This window comes from Vulpes lagopus, chromosome 11 (genome assembly GCF_018345385.1).
Source record: "Vulpes lagopus strain Blue_001 chromosome 11, ASM1834538v1, whole genome shotgun sequence".
Lineage (NCBI taxonomy): Eukaryota > Metazoa > Chordata > Mammalia > Carnivora > Canidae > Vulpes > Vulpes lagopus.
In genome coordinates this window covers 86,922,492-86,944,925 of record NC_054834.1, presented here as the reverse complement: position 1 = coordinate 86,944,925, position 22,434 = coordinate 86,922,492, and the positions used below count along the sequence as shown (strand labels likewise).

Sequence of the window (22,434 nt, the reverse complement as noted above, 5' to 3'; positions counted from 1 at the left end):
GCATTTGGTACCAGAAATCTTTATCCAATAGATATTTGTTAAGCACCTATCACATTAAATCAGACATTGTGCTGGATACTAGATCCTTAAAATGAACAGACACTGGGTTAGATATGGTCCAGGTCCATGAGGAGATTATAGATCAATTGGGAATGCAAACATGTGAGTGGAGAGTAGAGCAGGATAAAGGATTAGGATGGGGGGAGTAAAGCAGGACAGCACACAAGCAGGGTACTGTATGTGGGGCTTGGTGGTTGGGAAATGTCTCCTAATGATAGATACGTCAAACTGGAAACTCACAAATATAAAGGAGATTAATGCTGCTTGGACATCTAGCTTGGTCAAGTGGATTGATATTGATGCTTTTTACCAGAGCGGAATTCGCAGCCGAGAGAACGTTTTTGGGGAGATGATGAATTTTGTTTTTAATGCTGAGCTTGGGGTGCCGATGGGATACCCAAGTGGAGCTGTCCCAGAGTGACTAAATTTTGTATCTGGACATTGGACTGAAGATGAGAAACAAGAAGTCATTTGTTGGTGAATTACATGGTAACTGAGACCATGGAAGAGGATAAGACCACAGAGTAGGAATAAAACCATGCAGAACACCAACACGAGAAATGAGAAGAGGAAAATGAACCTATAAAGGAGACAGAGAAGGGAACAGAAGGAGGATAACCTTGAGAGTATGGTATCATAGAACCCAGAGAAGAGTGGATCTCAGGAAAGAGGAGGGCTCATCTGTGTCAAGTGCTACAGAGAGTGAAATGAGACCTGCTCTAAATCAATGAACTTAGCAAGAGAGAGATTACCATTGGGTTGGTCAGAGCAGTTTCAGAGGAACAGTGGAGGTGGAAGCCAGACTGCAGCAAGTTTAGGCCTGCACAGGAGGTAAGTAAAGAGCAATATTTTCAATAGGCCTGCCTGAAGAGAGGAGGAAAGAGGTGAGACGATGGCTGGAAGCAGTTGATAGAGGTTTAATTTTGGTTTTGAAACAGAATGAACATTCGAGCATGGTTAAACACTGATAGAAGAAATTTGGAGACCAGAAATGGTGGAAGACATAAAGGAGGGAGGTCTCTGAGAAGTTGGGAAAAAATGGACTCCAGAAACATGTAGAGATTCATTTCTGGCCTTGTGCTGAGTGAAAATGAAGAAATTACTAATGTCATTGTATGAAAGTTTGTAGACATTGTAGAAAACAGTGTAATGGCCTCGTTTTATTGGCAAAGTGGGATAAGGTCATTTGGAAATAACACAGGACCTGAACCAAATGCTTTAGAAACCCAGAAGGGTTGCCACTTTATGACATAGACATCCCAAAAGAGACTTAGTCGCTTCAGGCACAGCAGGTGCTCATTACAATTACCCAACTGATCTAATGATCTCATTTATCAACTTTTCCACAGATTCTTCACATAAATTAATTAATAAGCAACATATAGTAGTTAATATAATTAAAACAAAAATTCTTACATGATCCATCATTCTTTTTATTTCATCATAATGAAGAACCCACAAATAAATAGAGTGCATACCACATATATACCACATAGATATCGCTGTACTCGGTACTAAGTATGGTAGGTACTGAGTGTATAATGACGAGCGAAATAAGGTAAAGGTACTCTGAACTGTAGCACAACTTCCAGGTTATAGGCTTTTAATGCAAAGCCACATAGAGAAGCCCAATCAGCACCCCCACCACCAACAGTCCTTTGAGATCCCATTTTGCTCCAAGGGGTGGGAAAATTGCCAAGTTACCGTATGAACAAATGCTTCTCTGGACTATAAAGCATTAAAAAGCTTATGAATTAAATCTGACATTTCAGTAAGCCATGAATCAGGAAAGTTCAATAGCTGGAAGGAAAATGGAGAAATCAGTCTAGCCAATCTGTCAACCCTTGTAATACAGTTTCTGACTTCCGGTATTTGGTAAAATGATAAAAATAAATAAGCAAATAAAAAAATAGAATAATAAACAAAATATAAAAATAAATAAAGAAGCAATTACAATGTAGTCACTCTGTGTGACTACGTTATAGGATTCCCTTTATTCATAATAGCTCCACACATAGAACCCACACAAGGAGAATGAAGAGCTGGCTCCATTGTACTTAGAACTGTATATTTGGTGGGGCTTTTTTTGTTGTTGTTTTTTGAGGGCTTTTTTTTTTTTTTTTTGGTTTTAACTTTTAAGATGCCACAAGTATTTCTTTCCTGATGGATTATCCAAAGTTAAAATGAAATTTATTATGTATCTTATACAACTCATACCAAAACATCTATACTTGTTCTAAGATTAAATATAACATGTTGGAACAAAATGCCATGAGTATATGAAAACTGAGAGTTACAAGGGAAGTGGTTTGGCAAACTTACTGTAGTTACAAGTACTCCTCCAGTTCCCCATCTTCAAGGACCACTTTTTAAAAAGGCACAAAAACAAGAAGTTCACAGGATGTCTTTTGTAAAAACTGCCATATCTCAGAAGTCATCCAGACCTTCTTTTAAGAAAAACAAATCGTCAAACTCCGCGTACTATATGAAAGCCTAACTTTTCTCTAGAAGATAACCAGTATCAATTCTAGTTCAAAATAAAACTTGCAAAAAGCCCTCTATTGCTAGAAACCCATTTGCATATACCACTAAACTATGGCATCAGGAGATCAATGGATTATTCAGTTTCAAAGATTAAAGTGTGAATCATAATTAAGCTTAAATATAAGCAGCAGTTTTTTAGAAGATCCTTTAAGGTGAAAAAGAGAAAGAGATCATAGTGTGTATATTGTTATTTTACTAAGATGTATAACCACCTTGGGAGAAATGATATGAAGGTATATGATGTGCAATAATTCAATTACAAAAAAAGGGAGGAATATCTTATATTAATTAAGTACAGCAGGAAAAGAAATGTATATGTTGGGGTGACTGGTGGCTCAGTCGGCGAAGTGTATGACTTGATTTCGGCTCAGGGCTCAGGCCATGATCTCAGGGTTGTGAGATGGAGCCCCGTGCCCAGCTCCACACTGGCCATGGAGCCTGCTTAAGATTCTCTCTCTCCCTCTTCCTTTGCCCCTCCCCCACTTCTCTCTCTCTCTCCCTCTCGAAAAAAAAAATATATATATATATAAATCACAGGAAGAATATTTCACTTTACACATTGTAAACTTAAAAACAAGCTTTGTGACTACATAATTAATTATTTAAAGATTTATTTACTTATTTGAGAGAGAGGGTGTGTATGTGATGGGGGAGGGGCAAAGGGAGAGAGTATATAAGCAGACTCTCTGCTGAGCACGCCTGAGGTCATGACCTGAGCCAAAATCAAGAGTTGGATGCTGAACGGACTGAGCCACTCAGGCACCTCTATTTTTTTTTTTTTTAGGTACCTCTATTTTTAATTTGAAGTTTCAGCAATAAAGATTTTACTTCTACTACTTTTATTTTTTCTTAGTAGATGATAAAAAAAGGGTCACCTACTCAGATCATAGCTTCATGTTAGAAAAGTTGGAGATGGGAAAATATGGTGACTAACCATTGTTGCCTCTGTGATTCTGCTCAAAATGTGTTTTGATGCCATAAAGATCAGTTTCAGGAGGCAATGATTAATGTCATCATAAACTCATACCTATTTTAAAGACTGGGTTAAAAATGTGCTTGTCAAGATAAATTTTTTATACAGTTCCTTATATTGTTTCAGTTTCATCCATATTAAAACCAAAAGAATTTTAAGAAAGGACTCTTTTATGGAATACTACTAATCAAAAATGAACATTTTGGTTTTTTTTTAAGAAATTAAAATCCTGGAAGAAAACAAAGAATTGGAAAATGCTTTGAAAAATATCCAGCTGCCTAAAGAGGAAATTAAGAAACTTGAAGTGGATGATATTAGTAAGACTTTAAAAACTTCTCATTTACAAATATGAAGCTGTACGCTTATCTTACTTTATCTTATCTTACTTATATTAAACAAAATATAAGATAAATATTATAGTCCAAACCCTATAATATCAAAGGTCTTAAGTAAACCAATCTTACTGTAACAATAAAGCTTCACGAAAGATCTTTAACATGTTTGTAAATAGAGTTGATCTTATACTTTCCTATAGTTCCATTTCAACATTGATATATTTTACAGTTTATTTTTAATTTTAGAGTGTGTGCTTCTGGAAAATACAACTCAAGATTTCTAGTAATTTATAAATTTGACAAAAAATATGTAATAAAATCAATTTAAACTACATTCTTGATTTTTTACAGTTTGCCAGTTATGAATTGATTTTATGTCATATTGTTAGTAAAGAAAATAAATAATGTTATGAACATAGTGGAATGAAGATTTTTCTTTTTTCCCCCCCCAAGCTTTATGGTACAAGATGATGCTTCCTCCCCGGTTTGACAGATCAAAGAAGTATCCCTTGCTAATTCAAGTGTATGTAATATTTTCTTTGGTGTAAAAACTATTTACTGAAAATATGTTGAATTAAATACACATTTATGAGATAGAATGAACCATTCTCCTTGGTAACAGTTCCTATTGATGCTGTTTTTATATATTCCTCAACTAATCAGAGTAAATAAAATATGGCTATTTAAAATAGATTGAGGAAGTTTGGGGATTTTAGATGGACTGGCTTGCATTCGCTGTCTTGAATTTCCTTTGTATGGCAAATTGCCGAATGTGTCAGAATACCTTTGAGATAGAGAAATTGCAGCCAAAAAATATTGTAAATCATCTTAATGTCTTATGTAAGTGAGTTAGAAATGAAATAAGGGAATGGAATACATTTAGTGGAATCACACCCAAAATCAGTGCTGACCTACACACAATTTGCTTAAAACACCATGCATTTTTTTTAGTATATCTTATGCCTGCTTTTAGCAAGTGGCAGGTGGCAGAAATGACGAAAAACCCACACATATTCCTTGAAATGCCAACCCTAGATGTATCCGTTTTGGGGAATAGGAGAGGCTGTGTCCCAAAACAACTTCCTTGTAGCAAACCTCTGGGAAAAGCCTGGTCCTCTCTTGATTTTGAGCCAGTTCTAATGCCACTGTTATTGAAATTTTATCATACAAATGTACTGGGAAATACTAAAGGCAATTCTTAGCCATCATGACAAGTTGAGTTTTACAAAGGAATCCAAGATTCTTTTTTTTTTTTTTTTTCCTTTAGGTATGGTGGTCCCTGCAGTCAGAGCGTAAAGTCTGTATTCAGTATTAATTGGATTTCTTATCTTGCAAGTAAGGAAGGGATAGTCATTGCCTTGGTGGATGGCCGAGGAACAGCTTACCAAGGTGACAAACTCCTGTATGCAGTATATCGAAAGCTGGGTGTTTATGAAGTTGAGGACCAGATCACAGCTGTCAGGTGAGCACCTTCTCATTCAAACAGAAATTGATGTGCAATAAAAGTCATGCAATCACTGTTGGGTTTCTCCATCTTTAATGATTTAATTCTTTTTTGTCTATTTTCCTAACTTCATCTAAAGTTATCATTAAAGAGATATTTTTGCCCAATGTGAGAAAAAAATTGTTGATGGAAAAGAGCTAATAAATGCACAAAACATGATGTATGGTGATAAATGACAAATACTCTCTTTTGTTGTTTCATCATTCTGATATCCTTTCATTTATTCACATGGTTCACAAAAAAATATGCATAACTCTAGGGATGGTCCATAGGAAACAAAACATCTGAATTTACTCAAGCATTGTGGATCCTACCTCATGAATTTAGGAATGCCTCAAGATTTCATCAACACTGTATCCTTATAGATACTAGGCATTCTTTTGTAATTAAGCTAGCTGTGAATTTCAGCTGTGCTAGGATGAGAATATTTTCCTGTTTTCATTTGACAAAAAGCAATTCATTTTATGTAATACAAATTTTATTATGAAAACATTCATAGGGAAGACAGACTCATAATCTGAATTCTTCCCAACTACATTCTCAACCACAATTTATGTCTCCATCTCCATCATGTTTTCTGAAACAGAAAGAATAGAGTCACTGAAATTGTTTATTTGGAAAACCTGTGCAGGATTCTTCTGGATATTTCTCTATAGTTGTTGGGTTTCCGTTATTATGTTGTGGCTATGTGAAGTTAGAGAACAGTAGTTTATAAATGTTAAAGCCAACACAGGCCACTTGCACTCTCAGTCGTGGATGTATATGTGTGCGTGATGGCCTAAGGTCAAATACTGTTTCACAGCAAAGAGCAATTTAGAAAATTCATTAGTAATTTCCTTTTATCGTCTCGATGTCATTAATAGTTACTGATTTCATTATAGCATAAACAATGAAGATTGTATTTAACAGCTAGGAGCCAGGCCCAGACAATACTTTTCTGTATTTTTGTCTCTAATCACAGCAGAAGAGTTTAGACTCACAAGTAATTATTTTTAAAAATAGAAAAGTAATCATAACCCATATGTTTTCAAATTTTCCTTCCATTCTGTGAACAGTAATATACACACAGTTATATACAATGTTCAATTAAAAACAGTCTATTTGGGTAAAATCTGACAAATGAATAAGTAGATTATTAAATAACACTACACAATCTGTAAGCATTATTCACGGCTAATTTCTAGGAGGCTCCATCTTTCTCGCTGATCCAGATTTTTGGCCTGTCTGCCACTAACCTGTTTAGGAGAATCTTCTGCCTAATGGAGAACCATAGAAGAGATAGCTCAAAGAAAGATCTACCAAGAGATCTACCAATTTCTCACACAAAGACTGTGTGTGCCTTGATGGGAGTATGAACACCATTGTCAGTGTTACAGACCTAATTCTTTAAGATTTTTTTTTTTTTTTTGGCACTGTGATTCACATCTCTTTGTATTTAAAGCATGTAATAAACACCAAGGGCATGGGACCCTAGGACCACATCAAAAGCCAGATGTAGATTATACCTCATTTGTAATTCAACTGGATCTTTTCCAAAATTGGTAGAGCTAAAAAGTGGTTTGTTTTGGCACTGGTTAAAAAACAAACTTATCTTCATCATCGTCATCACAATCTACTGATAACAACACAATACATCATCACTTATTTACCACCAAAATTGCAGCATTTGAATTTAAGAATATCTCAAGAAACAGACCTGATCGCGTTTCTTGGATGGAATGAAAATTTAAACCTGAAACCCCTGTAGAGGCCTTAAGGAAAATTGTTATTTCTGATGTTCAATATGTGGGACATGAAGCCATAAATTGTACCAATTTTCACAATAATATAAATGTCTTTGGCATTTAGAATTGAAGATAGACCAGAGGCAGTAATTGGCTACCTGTACCTTCTCTGAGCCATTTTTAGGATGGAATCTGAAGAAAGTCTTCCTGCTTTGGAGCAGGCATATGTTCCCTCATTTGCTCAGCCATTCAACAACAGATCAAATATTAGTATGTGCCATTGCCATCCACTCTGTGTAAAATTTTGCAATTTATGATCTCTACTTTCAGTGATCTTATAATCTGTAGAATGGATAAACCCTCAGCACTCTGAAGGGATAGCATTGCTGCTAGACGGAACGTTTAGTAAACAGCCTAGGGAACAAGAGGAGGTTCTGTGACCCAGGCAAAGCATATACACAATAGTGGAGATGCACTTGGGGCTGGCCTGGCTTTGCTTGAAGGCATCATTCTGCAAAAGTGAAAGGGAAGCCTTGGAACCCGATGCTTTGAGAAAACAAAAGCTGAAAAGGATAGATTTATAATGATAATCCTGGGAATAATTCAACCACATGTCTGCCAAGAAGCATTTTAGGAATCAGACACTGAATGTTTGACATGGGAATTGGGATTGCAATCCCTTTACAGTAGCCCTCAAGTTACCTTCCCACAAAAGAATGAAATTTGTCCCCTTCAGTCTCATATAAAAGGCAAACTGGCTAAATTTTTCAGATACCAAAAGAAAATCATGTGTACATATTTGGAAGGGACAGTAAATACTAGTCAGGGTTAATAAATAGATTTAAACAAAGCAAAACAGGATTTAAAAAAAAATGAAGAAGAAGAAGCCATACAACCTCACAACTGACTACACAAAAGAGAATGCTTATGAGGTCAAAGCATAAGTGAAACCAGGAAGTGCTTTCATCAGGCTTCTCTGCAAATGGTACATATGTAGGACCCATAAAACTTCGTTAGTTAGAGGGTCAGTTCTATTCATTTGGGGTATATTTCACATTTTTTATATTCCCACAATTTGAAAATAAAAATTTCAGCTTGAAGGCTGGTGGTGAGAAAATATATCATACTGTTATACATGGTATCGATAAGAACAATTCCAAAATAGAATAATAACTGATCCCTAGGATTCCAAATTGACCTTTGGCCTAGGGCCATTTTTGTGCGAGAAAAGTTGTAAAGTTCAGTCCAGCCTCCAAAATGCTTTCTCATTTGTTACTAACATTTTCTTTATTTCACCACATTATCAACAGTGTTTCTGATAACTCTTCTGCGAGCGCTTCAGAATTTGGAAATAAATTTTATAGAGCCTTGTTGGCTTCGAAGTGCTCAGATTATCTAGCTAACCTTTAACCTAGTCCCTCCACATTAAGTGTTAATGTTTCATTTCCATGTTAACGATTGCACTATCATTTCCTGTAAATGTCATCCTTTCAGAATAAACCAAGGAAGGGAGCTGTTAAGAATTTCCTGCTCCCGATGTATCACCTGCTATTTGCTTTTACCCCAGATGCAAGGCAATATGATTGCTAGCTTCTGGGAGATCATAAAATCGAAATTGATTTTATGGCTCAGAACTATCTTCGAGCACTAGAGGAAAGATTTTTTTTAACAAAGAAAGTGAGCCTTCTCCTCTTTCATTTGGCTTTTGAAGTTTATGGAAGAATTGCTGAAATTCCACACTTTGCTGCACATTTTCTCTGTTTTACCATGAACACCATCCACACAGGTAGCAACTTTCCGTTTGCTGCTGCTGCATTTCTTCCCCGTAGACTCCTCAGTGTCCCTCAGAGTTGGTGTGGGGTAAGCTGTGACTGACGGGGCTTCTTCCCATCTGTTTGTCCCGGGCATTTGCCCAACTCCTCTGTGCATTGGAAACGTGCATGTTGAATCAATGCAACGAGCAAAATGGTTGCTGTGAAATCCCTATAAGAAACTCCATTATTCAACTAATGAAACCATTCCATCTTATTTCTGGAGAAGAATGAGAAAGGGTGTTAACATAACCAAAAGGAACAAAAAAAATAGTATTTTTCTGGCTCCCTGTGTGTCACTTTGTTCTCCTCCCCTCCTTCCTGTCACTGTTGCATCCGGGTCTCTGCAATGGCTCACCCCGTGTGCTTTTTTCTTCCACTGCTTCTCTTTTTCTAAGAGTTTTCTGAGTTTTTATGAAACCATCCCCCAAATAAGTCACAATTGCTCCAGAACGCTAAACCTCAAGGAGGCCTGGGATAAATTAGCCTAAAACATTCCTATTTTGTGCTCACATTGCAAAGTTACATTTCTGAGGGTTTCCCATGACTTTTGTGAAGGTTGCCCTTTGGCATGGTCACTTGGTCCTAAAAGGATATTTATTTTCAATATAGTTTTCAAAGAAAGGCTCTTCTGTGATGGAACTCAAGTGAATCACGTCCATATCCTAAAAGATACGTATAATTATCTGTATTGTGATAAATTGAGGGTACCTGAGTATGAAATGGGAGAGGGATGGTCATTTTTCCATGGATGAAAGTGACCAAAAGTGACATGGTGATTATCACTAACATCTAAGCATTTAAGATTGATAAAATTTAAAGCAGCAGCAACAAAAATCTTTTTTCCAAAATCTGGGGATTTAGGAATTTGGTCCTAGTCGTGGTGCTATTACTTCTTGTGTTGCTGTCAGCCTGGGTCTTGAACTCTTGAGTCTCAAGTAACTCACTCACACAATTAGGATACTAGACCTGTAGCCCTGCAAATACTACCCAATAGATGTACAGTAGAGTCTGAAGGATCCGTTTTATCCTTTGCAGAAAGCATGATAATATTCTTTTAATTATTTGTAAGTGCAGTGTTATTATGCATGTGTTTAAACAAAGAAAATGGAGCGTTTCTATTAAATCTTTGGATTAAATATGCTTGTGTAATGAAGTAAATGTCATGTGTACACACTTAAAATTCTAAAAATTTGTTTCTTTTACTTTAGAAAATTCATAGAAATGGGTTTCATTGATGAAAAAAGAATAGCCATATGGGGCTGGGTGAGTTGTTTTATATGTTTTATGCCTGTTATTCAGCTCAGCAATCATAATTTTCTAAAGTGTGCGCTTATAAGGTTTCTCATGAAATGTTAATGTTGCAACATCATTTAATCTGTCAATGGAAACAGTCAATTTAGATAATCTATGCTTCAAAGTGGTGGCTTTAAGTGTTCCTTTTTCCCAATCATTTAGTTTCTTCCATATAGCAAATTAACTCATAATTGACATATTTTTAATTTTTTTGTATTAGACTATAGTATACTGAACTGAACTATCTTTCAGAGGTTCAATTTCCTTTGTTATTTTAGATTTCATATATATCTTTTTATATTTCATCATTTCATTTTTATGAAAAGCTAAGCCAATCTTTGAAATCACAGGAACTTTTAAAATATAAATTCCCTAGTACCTAGCCTATCCCAATCATCTCTTGGCTGTTTTGATTCTTTTTTTTGGGGGGGGGGGGGATAATCAAGTTCTCTTACCAGATCTAATATTAATTTGTGTCAGTGGGAGAGAAGTATAATTTAGTTTTCAAGTCATAGGTCATGAAGATAATTGCCCATGTTTGAGGAACTGTGAAGGTTCTCAACATACACATGAAAAGGAAGTGGCAAAACTTCCCAAATCCTGGGCAATGAAGTCACTGGAAAGTTTAGAGAAATATTGGAAAGAGTTTAGATTTGCCCATTATAAATTATGATAATTACCCTTCAAAGAAGATTTCCTGTTTCACTTTTTGGTCTGAATTTGTACATTTGCAAGTCAATTTGCAGCCGTTTGGGCTTGGGTTGTTTTTCTTGGCTGTTTTCTCTGAGAGCGGCCTGCTTTCAGATGGAGGGAATGAAACCCAATATTGAAGGGAATCTGCAGGCTCCGGCTCAGCTCTCAGCTCAGTGACCAGATGAAGAGCTGTTATGAATTTGTGGAAAGTTGTTACTTCAAGCCATTTGGTCCTTCTTAAAACTATCAAATGTTAAATATCTAAACAGAACAGAATTCAAATGGGTGGAAATCAATGAAATATTTTTGTAGTGAAATATTTCAGATAAGATCTCTCCCACCATCCATTTTTATGAAATTTCCTAAAGTAAATTTTTGAGAGAATTCAAATTTCATGCCGAACACTTACATATCGTCGTTAACATTTCTCTTATAGTTTTAATTTTCTTTTACTGCAGCCTTTGAAATAACCGGGAAGTGGAACTTTTGATTTCATTTCTAGAACATCCTGGTATTAGTTTGGTAGAGAACCACCTATGTGGGATGATTTAAAGAATCCACTCTGCACCCCCAAAATACATGCATATCAGCCTGAGATTCTTCAATAAGAGATTGTCAAGAGGTCTGTGCAAATGCTACTAGAAGAGGTGGTCTAATAAGCCCCCTTTATTGCTTACTTTCCAACATGGCAATGATTGTGAGGTAAACCCCGAGAGCATGTGCAAAAGAAGGAAAATGTGAACTGCCAGTGGATGCAACATTTGAGCAGCCCCTCAATCAGCAGGACCCAGAAGATCCTGAAGGAAAAAGACCTTAATACTACACTGTTTTTTTCCCCATCAAATCTTTAAGATTTATATAATCCACCCATCTGATCACTAACTAATGCATTTTTTCCTCGATGTAGTAAATTTTTATTGGATCTCAACTGGTCCTTTTTTTTTTAAAGATTTTATTTATTTATTCATGAGAGACAGAGAGAGAGAAGGCACAGGCAGAGAGAGAAGCAGGCTCCATGCAGGGAGCCTGATGTGGGACTCGATCTCAGGACTCCAGGATCACACCCTGGGCTGAAGGCAGGTGCCCAACCATGAGCCACCCAGGCATCCCTCAACTAGGTCTTATTTTAGGTTCTTTAGAAGATGAAAAGATGAGTAAGTTATAGCCCTGGCCCTCTATTAGATAAAACAGAGCAAAAACAGAAATGCTCAGCAATGTTCCAAGTGTTAAGACAGATACAACTTGAGGCGAGAACACCAGGGACAAGAGTGGTTCATTCTGGCTGTGAGAGCAAAGGGAAGATTCAGAAAAGAGGCAGTGAAGAAGATAGGTCAGTAACGGTGCATTCCAGAAAATGAAGACAAACTTGCCCAGTCTTGAGGTAAAAATGAGTAGGGCATGGTTGGTCTGGATGTCAGAAACTTCAGAAGTGTAAAGCATGTAGTGAGGAAGGTGAAGGAAATGAGTTTGGATAGGTAGGTAGATAGCCAATACCAGGAGCCTTTTAGACTGCATAAAGGAGGATGGGCCCTATCTATGGCTCTGCGACACACTCCTCTTATTTTCCTACGTCTCCATGATCATTACACTCCATTCATTCTTCCGATGTCCATGTTTTCCAGGGTCTGGCTATGGCCCTCATTGTTTTTCACTTCCCTGGGGAAACCCATGTCATTTCAAAGATGGCAATGACTGCCGCTAGCCCCCACCTCTCTTCTGAGCTCCATGTTTCAAATGCTCACTGACCATCTGTCCCAAATGTCTTACTGGAGCCTCAAGCCTAACCCACACAAGCTAAACTTGCTATAGTCTACTTAAAACAAGTCCTTGTCTTTATTTAAGGACCTCATCACACACCTAGTCACCCCAATTAGTAAATTCAGAGCACTTTCAATTTCTCTTGATCCCCAACTCCCACATCCCATTGGTAAGTAAGTTCTGTCAGTGCTATCTTCAAACATCTAAATCTGTTCTCCTCGTCCCCAGAGCCAGGGCTTTAGTTCAGTTCTCTTCATATGTGGCTTAGATCAGACCTTCTCAAACTTTGGCTTTCATATGCATCACCTGGAGAACTCGTTGAAACAGTTTCCAGGGCCCTACCATCAGAGATTCTGATTCAGTATCCAGGGTGAGGCCTGAGGATTTGCATTTCTAATAAGATCCCAGGTAATGCTGATTCTTTTGGTCCATGGACCATTGTGTGGTACCAGTTTAACTATCCCAATTGCCTCTTAACTAGCCTTCCTGCTTTGATCTCACAAACTGCAATGTTGCTACTGAAGTTATTTTTCCAAAACATAACTTACATGCTTCTATACTTTCTAAGGCCACACATTGACCTTGACCTGGTGCCCAAACTTATTTCCATGCATGGAAATCTCTTGACAATCTGGCTGTAACCTGCTCTTCCATGTTCATCTCTTTCCACTTTTCCTCACGCCTTTATGAATAATTTGAATATGTCTGCACTTCCTTACTTCCATGTTTTTGTGAATCCTCTTCCCTATACCTGCAATGCACCCATCTTCTTCTATTCTGCTCCTCTTCCTCCAAAATGGAAAACTTCTATTTATTCTTTAAAACCTGACTCAGATATGACTTTCTTTGTGCTCCAACAGTTCTTTATACTGCTGTTTTAGGAATTATGATGTTTTATCTTGTCGGTCTATTGGTTTCTCCTGTGAGAATGTAGGCTCATCGAGGGAATGGACTTGTCTTTTTTTAAAAGTTGTTTTCTCAAATGTTTAGCATACTACTTGGCCATCCCACATACCAATGATGTCATTTAAACTGAATTTAATCCTATAAGTCAGTGTTCTCCCAAATGTATCTTATTAGTACCAAGGACTTTCTCATGAAAAGATCCTCTGGTCTAATTATTGGATAAATCATGAACTCTACATAATAGTGTGTATCAACTCTGTGAAGGAACAGTAAAGAATCCTGTTATATTTTGATTACTATAGCATTACTAAAAGGTATTTGATTCCTTAGATACTTTTATTGAAATGTTTTCTTGAAATCAATAGAGAATAGAATTGGTGTCTTAGAAAGATACCCTTGGCTGAAGAGTGAAGGATGGTCTGAGGTGGGGGAGGGAGTGGGCCAAGGAGCTGGGTGAGAGGTAAGATTGGCAACAAATACCAAGGACCTGAATTTAGGCAGTGAAGTAGGAGGTGAAAAGAGGTCACAGCTCCAAGCACTGTTTCCTAGTATAATAAACAGGGACCTGTGGGAAACTGGAGATGCGAAAGAAGATGTTGAGAATGACCATGAGTCTTACTTAGCAATTATTGTGTTTCATGTCAAGAAGGATATGTCATATCTGTCTCCATGAAGTGTTAAGCAGTTGAGCTCACCACGTAAAATTTTGGTAGTCAATTGGTGAATAAGCTGCAAATCCTACGTTTCCCTCCATTATCCTAATTAAGAAGGGGAGAGGAGGCATTTTTATCTTACCATTTTATTGTTCTGGCTCATACAAACCAAAATCCAATAGCTCTGTTTTTAGCTGTTTATTAGCTATCCACCAGGCACCCAGCACTATGCCAGGGAAGTGTCTGCTATAACCGGTTCATAACCAGGCAGTTTTGCCCCTCAGGGGACATTTGGCCATGTCTGGAGTCATTTTTTTTGGTTGTCACAACTGGGGGAGTGCTACGTGGCAGCTAGTGAGTAGAGGCCAGAGATGCTGTTAAATACCCCACAATGCACAGGACAGGTCCCCAGAAGAAAGAATTATCCAGCCCAAGATGTCAACAGTGCTGAGGTTGCAAAACCCTGGTTGATGTGAAGAAAAAACGGTAGTAATTATTCTGACAATTGAAGAGCAGCAGGGGTTTTGCCTAAATTATTAGAATAACAACCTCATTTATGGGCCTTGCTTTGTTAATATAGGCCTAGCCAGGTGGTGTTGAATAAGCATTAGTTCATGATTTAATCTTAGTTCCTTTCTCTTCCAGTGACTAATTATAAGCAATTTGAATTGCTATGTGTGATCAACGATGTAAAAGTAGGACAAATGCACCTCTAATGAGACTACATTAGACTCCAAAACTTCAAGTTCCCCGACGAGGTTTGCCCCAGTGCAAGGACAGAGAGGAAAGTCCTGGGTTGTAGAGGCAGGTGTCCTGGCCTTGAGTCTCAGCTCTGCTGCTCCCTGCCTCCCAGAGCCCTCTACGTTCCCTCCTAGCCACGGCTTCCTCATCAGGAAATGCAGCAGTGATTTCCTCACCAGGTCACTTGTGAGGCTTAGCCGAGTCCCTAGGGAAACTTATATTCGACAAGCATCCCTCTTATTCCCCCCTCTGTGTTCCAGGCCATATTGTCAGTGCTGGGGATACATTCATTAACAAGACAGATGAAATGTCTACCTTTATGGAGTCGGGAACAGTTGGGAAGAAAGACAATAAGTGTGATAAATGAGGATAATGAACAGGACGTTAAATGATGACAAGTTCTCTAGCAAAAAGCAAAAGCAGGAAAGGAGCATGATGCAGGGTTGGTATGTTGAAGATGAGAAGGACAGGTGCAGTTCGACTCTTTTTGAGTTAAGACTTGAAATGGGAAGGAAGTGAGCCATGCCCATATCCGGGGGAAGAGTGTTCTAGGCAGAGGACAGCAGCATCTGTGAAATTCCCGGGGCCGGATCAGACCTGGAGAGTCCAGAGAACACGGGGAGAGCCGACAAGTAGGGGAACATCTGAGGTGGGAGAAGGGAAGCAGAGCGTGTGGGTTCTCAAAGAGGGCTGCAAGCGCCTTGGCCACACAAACCTTAGCTATTTATTACTATTGCCTGTAGGTAAAATGTTCCAATGCGCATTACGGCTCACATAAGAGTGTTCTATAAACCCCTCAAAATTCTGTGCCCTTCTAAGAATGTTTTTAAAGATATCCTTCGTTTAAACAAAATGGCAAGGCATCTAAGTGCAAAGGACAAAATTCTAGAATTCTCATGGCCAATCTGCTCCGTGGGTTCCTTTCTTGCGACAGCCACCCACTCTGCCTTGGAGCCCCACCCATGGGAGAGCAGAAAAAAGTCAACTCGGGTTTATTTTATTTCCTCTTCATTTCTACAATAGGAATAGCTTTTCTAAGCTGCCTGAGAATTTAAAGAACACCTACTTTTGTTGTGCTGCTGCTACACTAGTTTTGCTCTTACAAATTCCTAGAGACAATTTGTATTCATCCTGGAAACATGGAGATTTTATTTAGATACAGCACTACTCTCTAATCGCTGAGCAGATATGGGCTAATAATCTGTGAGATTTCAAGCAGGGATGTTCAAAACCCTTTTTATTAGATGTAAATGATCTTTATTTCAAATCTCACTTCATGCTATTTCAGCGGGACCCACCATTGTTACTTGTAGTGAACACACTTTTCCAATAAAACCACAAACAATAATATTTCTAACTCAGGCTTATTTTACTCGCATTTGAACCAAAAATTAAGAAAGAGAGAACTTCCATTTCAGTCATAGTCGTTGCTACCCTACGAATCAAAATCAATCATTTTTATAAGCGAAAATTTTCACGTACCAAAATGATTTTTAAAGCCACTATTCCTTCTGTTTTTAAAATTTATTTTCCCCTATGAGAACATGCTTTAGTTCGCCTCTAAGTGTAATAAAAGGAGGCCATGAAATAATTGGAGCGGCCTCCTCTATTCTGCATTTTGTAGCCAAGGGTCCTCAATAAAAGTCCCCAGAACTGAAAACATACAAGTGTTAACTGGTTAAAGAATTATTCCCTTAACTCATGAATTCAGCAAGACTGTTTAGCTTATTGCCCCATTCCATGTATTTCGTGGGTTAAGAATGACTGCTGCCACTGATCTGCCCTCATTACCATGTCTGTCCGTCTGCCTGTCTGTCTGTCCCTCACTCTGTAAAACTTTCCCTCTCACCCTTTCACTCTCTCTAAAGACTGACTTTCCCATAGCAAAGGGTGGTGAGATCTCTGCTGACCTAAGGGAAAATGGCTCCCAGAGGTTTGTGGTAAAAAAAATCCTAAATATAAGGCACATTCTTAGTTGGAAAGTCCCACTGTCCTCTTATGACTTGTGGGGATGTTCCCGTGTCGGGGCAAGAATATGCACTGAGAATCACTTCCTGATCTAACACACATTTTGGGGTTCGGAACCCAGAGCACTGTTCAATCCACATCCCCAGAAGAAGCATCTCTCTCAAGCATGTTTCTACAGCCCAAATCAGACTTCCAGGGGGGGATGCCACCTTATGTGCTCATTTCTTCACTTTCAGGAAATGGTTCAAATTTCCAAGTGACATGGGCAGACATCTCCTGCTATCCGGGTCACATTTCTGAATCATCTACCTCATTCCTTGGGGAAGAAAGTTGATGAGAGCTTACCCTACTCCCGACTCATTTTGCATTTCTTTGTTTTTCCGTTTAATTTGTCGGGGACTATGCAAGACTTTTAAAGACACCAATGGCTTTTCCTCCTTTGAGCTGCTATGCCAGAAATCCTCAGAACAGAATAGGCAACACTACATTATACACAAACTCTGGCCATGTCTTCAACTATCCAAAAGGTTCTTATGTCCTTCCCTTGTTGTTCTATTATGAAAACAAATAAGTAAATACACAGATGTGAGTATCGCCTCACGGGTCATCTGCAGGCTGTGGGAAGTATCTGGCTTTTACATTTGGGGAATAATCTCCTTTCTCTGTGCATTTCTTTCAACTAAAATCCTGATTTTTGCTCTGGCAAGGTCCTCCTTGGAAAAAATATAGAGGAAAAAACTGGGGGCAGAAAAATTGCAAAGATAAATATCTCTTAAACTGCCCCTACCATGCTCTGATTAGCACACCAAGTATTTTTAGTTTACTAGGGATGAAATTATGCTGTGTCAGATGGAGCTGCTGCCACGGGTGCAGGGTAGACATTTAATCTATCCCATGCATATCCTCGGCTCCCATCAGTACTTATTGTGAGCAGAGTTGCTGTAAAACGATGTTGGAGAGTTTGTGAAGGCAAATCTGGGACTGACTTGTAATGATGTCTCCACAGTCCTATGGAGGATATGTTTCATCACTGGCCCTTGCTTCAGGAACTGGTCTTTTCAAATGTGGGATAGCAGTGGCTCCTGTCTCCAGCTGGGAATATTACGGTATGGAAACATTTCATAAATGTTGCTGTGAAAACATTTAACACGTAATTACTCTATATTTGAGGTTGCTAGGAAAACAAATTATGCAGTAAAATTCACCCCAGCTTCACTGGGGGAAAATATAATCTATAAATGAGGTGGTTTATATGATTCATTGTGATCATGTTGCAACAATCAAGGAAATCTCAAGAACGAGGAAGAAAGGACTCTTCCAAAACCCAGAGTATGCTATCCTCTCCCCGAAACCTTGTGTCTCCTGCTAAACCAAACCTTGAAAACCAGAGCCGACTCTGTTTTTGCCGGCACACGGGTGCAGCATGACTGGACCTTAAGCACATCTTATACGAAGTTGGGTGGAGCCAAGCTGTTCACCTCCATGACACAGCCTGTCATTTCATTGCTCCAGAAATCAGAGTGATTTAAAAAAAAAATTGGTTAAGAAGTCCACCCCCATGTGTGCCTGTTTTTATGATTAACATCAATGCAGGATGATTATTTGGAATTGACTCTAGTAATGGGACAAAAATTAGCTTTCATCAAACCCTTGTCCCTGTGTTGGAGTAAAAATGAGACGACTATAACTTGCAGGGAATCTTTATTCAGAAAAAGAAAGTGTGTGTGTGTGTGTGTGTGTGTGTGTGTGTGTGTGTGTATGTGTGTTGGGAGAGGAGGATTCGAGGCACCTAGACCCATCCTAGATTAATGAGGACACCAGTAAAAGTACTAGAGGTGGCTACATTTGTGATTTCTTTTAAAATCCAAGGAGGCCATTCCATTAGGTCCTCTCTAGCTCAACATTCCCTGCACTGATGGGGGGAAGAGAAAAAGCTTCAGATCAGTCCTTCCTAATGGCAGCTGTTCCTGTTTCCTCCTTGGCTCCTCAAGCCCGGTTGAGGCAAATCGCAGAGCAAATGACGTGGGTGGAGCATTACAGTAAAGGAAAGCAAGAACCTTCCTCAGCAGCTCCGTGGGGGAAAGTGAGGAGCAGCAGTTCGGTAACCTTGGGGTCTTATTGGTTAGTGACATGACCTGTATCACGTGTAAACAACATATTCTTATATATTTTATAGCATCTATCTACACAGAACGATTCATGGGCCTCCCAACAAAGAACGATAATCTCGAGCACTACAAAGTAAGCGTTTTCTCTTTAATCTAGGTCATTGAGTTCTTGCAAATGTGCTAAATACTTTTGAGGCAGTCTTCAGAGTTTACACTTTTGCCGGGTCCCCAAGCAAATAGGCTGATCTTTTGTTAGCTGCAAAACACCTCACTCGGAAGGAATTTACTCTCCTTGGATTCTCTTCTTTCTTTCCCCATCCTCCCTTCCCTCACCTCCTTTTCCCCATCCTCCTGCCCACCCCCAACCCCTACACAGCTTGAGCGGGCATCATTTATGCCTAAGGTCTCACTCATATGTAACATATGACACATAAACTTCCCGTTTTTCAAACTAAGAATCAGATGGAAGTAATGCAAATGATGATGAAAATGTGTTGCTCTGACTCTTAAATATTTATCAACCAAAGCAATACATAATTTCAGTATTGGTGCTAAGTCCATCGCACAATGATTTAGCTAGTTTTCTATTAGAACTTGCAGCAACTAAAATGTTAATTTTTCCTCTTTTCCAGAATTCAACTGTGATGGCAAGAGCAGAATATTTCAGAAATGTAGACTATCTTCTCATCCACGGAACAGCAGATGGTGAGGTTTAAGCAAGACTCTTACACATAAAAATACTGAGCCAACATCACTTTGTTTAAGAAACATTAAGCATCCTCCTATGCCTGTGCTCGGGGTCAGTACCTAAGAGTCAGAGACATTTCCACAAATGAGTGCGATTACTCACTGCTGACAATGTCAACCGCACGACTAGATAATTGTCGGTGTTCATTTGCAGGCAGTACATTGTCACTCGATGCTTTCTGGTATTTAGCAGCACTTTAACTCTCTCTCTTTGTTGCAGATAATGTGCACTTTCAAAACTCAGCACAGATTGCTAAAGCTCTGGTTAATGCACAAGTGGATTTCCAGGCAATGGTACATAATTTCGTTTTACTCCTGTTCACGGCCTTAGACCCGTAAGCTCAAAGGAGGAGGAATCTGATTTTTTCATTATCATTATCGATATCATTGTTATTTTTACTGAAGCCTGGCAAACGGGCTGTGAGGTAGCATAGGCGAAGGATTAGCGAGTGGGTCTTGGATCTTCCGCAAACTCCCTGAAGGACACTAGGCAAGCCGTATATGAAATGGAGACATCTGTGAGATTCGCTGATCTTCTAGCTCGAACATCCAATAGTTCTGTGATCCTGCTTGCATAAGTGTGGCTGCATGCTCGGCGTCCCCACAAAAAAAGCTGGGAGTCCCGAAGCAGCCAAAAGGTCTGTTTGTTCGGTAAGAAGCAGTTGGGGGATGTTGTCAGCGGCCTCAGAGGCTCCTGAAGTCGGGGGGCTCTGCTCAGAGTTAGAGAACCCTGTCATCCGTGTGTCCCCAGGGCCCGACACGAGCCTGGTCCCGCACGGAGGCTCGACTTGTCCCCGAGCGAATGAATGAATGGGCTAGCTGGAGGACCCAGGCCGCACAAGGACTAGGAAGGGACACCAGAGAGGACAGTAAGGGGAGAACCATGGCAGGAGAGACAACCCCTCCTCGGGAGCATGAGTTCTCCCTCACTTGCTTTTCCGGAACAAGAACCTCAGAAAGGAAACCCCATTTTTAGAAATTGGGCATTTGAAAACAATTTACAAAAGGGGATGTGAGATTCTTCTGATTTTTTAAATTGTGATCCCCCCACCGCACCCCATGTAAATTCACCTTGTAAGTATACAGCATTCCATCAGGACCACTGTCCCTCTTTATTCAGTGAAAACAATAATCTCACCAGCATCTCTCCAACAATGAAGTTTAAATTTATAATGTCATCTCCCTGGGTGTTTTTAATGATACTATGTTTAACTCCTATGAAAGGTGTTTACGGTTCTATGTGTTGTGGATTTTCGGCAGCAGAGAGGAATTGGATTCAGAGGCTAAAAGCCTCGCAGAATTTTTGAGCTAGAGGAAGCCTCAGAGAAAACCAAATCCAACCTCCTCATTTTTCAAATGAGGAAACCGAGCTCCAGAGAAGCAAAGTAATAGACCCAACACACCAGCTCTGGAACACTTGCCTGCGTCCCGATCCCCCAGAACGCTGGCCATTGTAAGAGCCCAGCCACCAAGATCTAAGATAGAAGCTTAAAGAATGCAAAAGAATAGCCAAGGTTAATAAAAGGCCTCTCTTGTCTTCCTGTTCTTAATGGTCACGGTCACGTGTAAACTCTCTTATTAAGTGGTCCTAAGTAGCATTTCAATCACAATATCAGAAAAATTATCAGGACCTGCAAGCATTAAAAAGTCAAAGCTGGATGCATCGTGTGGCCGCAGGGGTGACACAGGCTTCTCTCTTTGTGTTTCAGTGGTACTCTGACCAGAACCATGGCATACCCGGCCTGTCCTCGAAGCACTTATATACCCGCATGACCCACTTCCTAAAGCAGTGTTTTTCTTTGTCCCACTGAAGATGACGCAGATGCAAGCCTGTATCACAGTCTGAACACTTCATATAAATGCCTCAGACCATTTGCTTGTTTTACTCTTTATGCTGTTCAATCTTGGTACAAACAAACAAATGAATGATGTTCTAAAGGCTGGCAGTAAGACTCAGAAGTTCAACCCAAATATTGTTTACATTTTCTGGCACTCTCTGAAAGAAAAGGGAACCATGCCTTTTGCTTTGGACACAGACAGTGTTGTATCACCTGTTCGTTTGAGGAAAATAATAAAGTGAGAAATTAAAGTGCTATTATTTTGTCTCTGTGCATTCATTTCAGTTTATGGTTTTATCAGAAAGAAAGAAAAAAGAAGAAAGAAAGAAAGAAAGAAAGAAAGAAAGAAAGAAAGAAAGAAAGAAAGAAAGAAAACGCTTGTGCTAAACAAGCACCTGAGTGATATTAGGTGGTTTTGGAGAAGAATCTAGAAGAGTTTGGATTTTTATCATTAGAATTCCAAGGGCTGGAATGAATAACTCAGAATACGCAAAACATTGTTCAGAAATCAAGTTTGAGATGCATTTTGTAGAGGCATCCTGATGTTTGCACTCTATGCTGTCCCTCCAAGAAATGTTTATTACATTTCTCCCAGGTTTCTTCAAACTAACCAAAAGCATTTGATAAGGACAAAGTGAGAATTTTTTAATTCAGGCTCCTTTTCATTAACGCTTCGAATTTGGAAGCATTCCTGTTTTGTATCCCTTTCAAGAATTAGTACTGGTAACTGCCTTCGGATTGCTAACCCACCACCAAACCAAGCAAGCAAAACAAT

At 39.0% G+C, this 22,434-nt stretch overlaps 1 protein-coding gene across 3 annotated transcripts in view; it reads left to right on the top strand.

Moving 5' to 3' along the window:
- The window catches only part of LOC121472296 (fibroblast activation protein alpha), a 72,876-nt gene extending 50,960 nt beyond the window's left edge, over nt 1-21,916 (top strand). For 2 of the 3 annotated variants that reach the window (XM_041723545.1, XM_041723544.1), the window contains 9 exons: nt 3,796-3,894; nt 4,366-4,435; nt 5,180-5,374; nt 10,163-10,217; nt 17,973-18,072; nt 19,143-19,207; nt 19,707-19,779; nt 20,042-20,115; nt 21,531-21,916. In XM_041723545.1, the coding sequence (XP_041579479.1) occupies nt 3,796-3,894; nt 4,366-4,435; nt 5,180-5,374; nt 10,163-10,217; nt 17,973-18,072; nt 19,143-19,207; nt 19,707-19,779; nt 20,042-20,115; nt 21,531-21,632 (833 nt within the window). In that variant the 3' untranslated portion in view covers nt 21,633-21,916. Of the gene's footprint in view, nt 1-3,795; nt 3,895-4,365; nt 4,436-5,179; nt 5,375-10,162; nt 10,218-17,972; nt 18,073-19,142; nt 19,208-19,706; nt 19,780-20,041; nt 20,116-21,530 lie in introns of those variants that run through there. The other variant, XR_005982849.1, reaches the window with a different exon arrangement.
- Nucleotides 21,917-22,434: the final 518 nt, after the last annotated feature.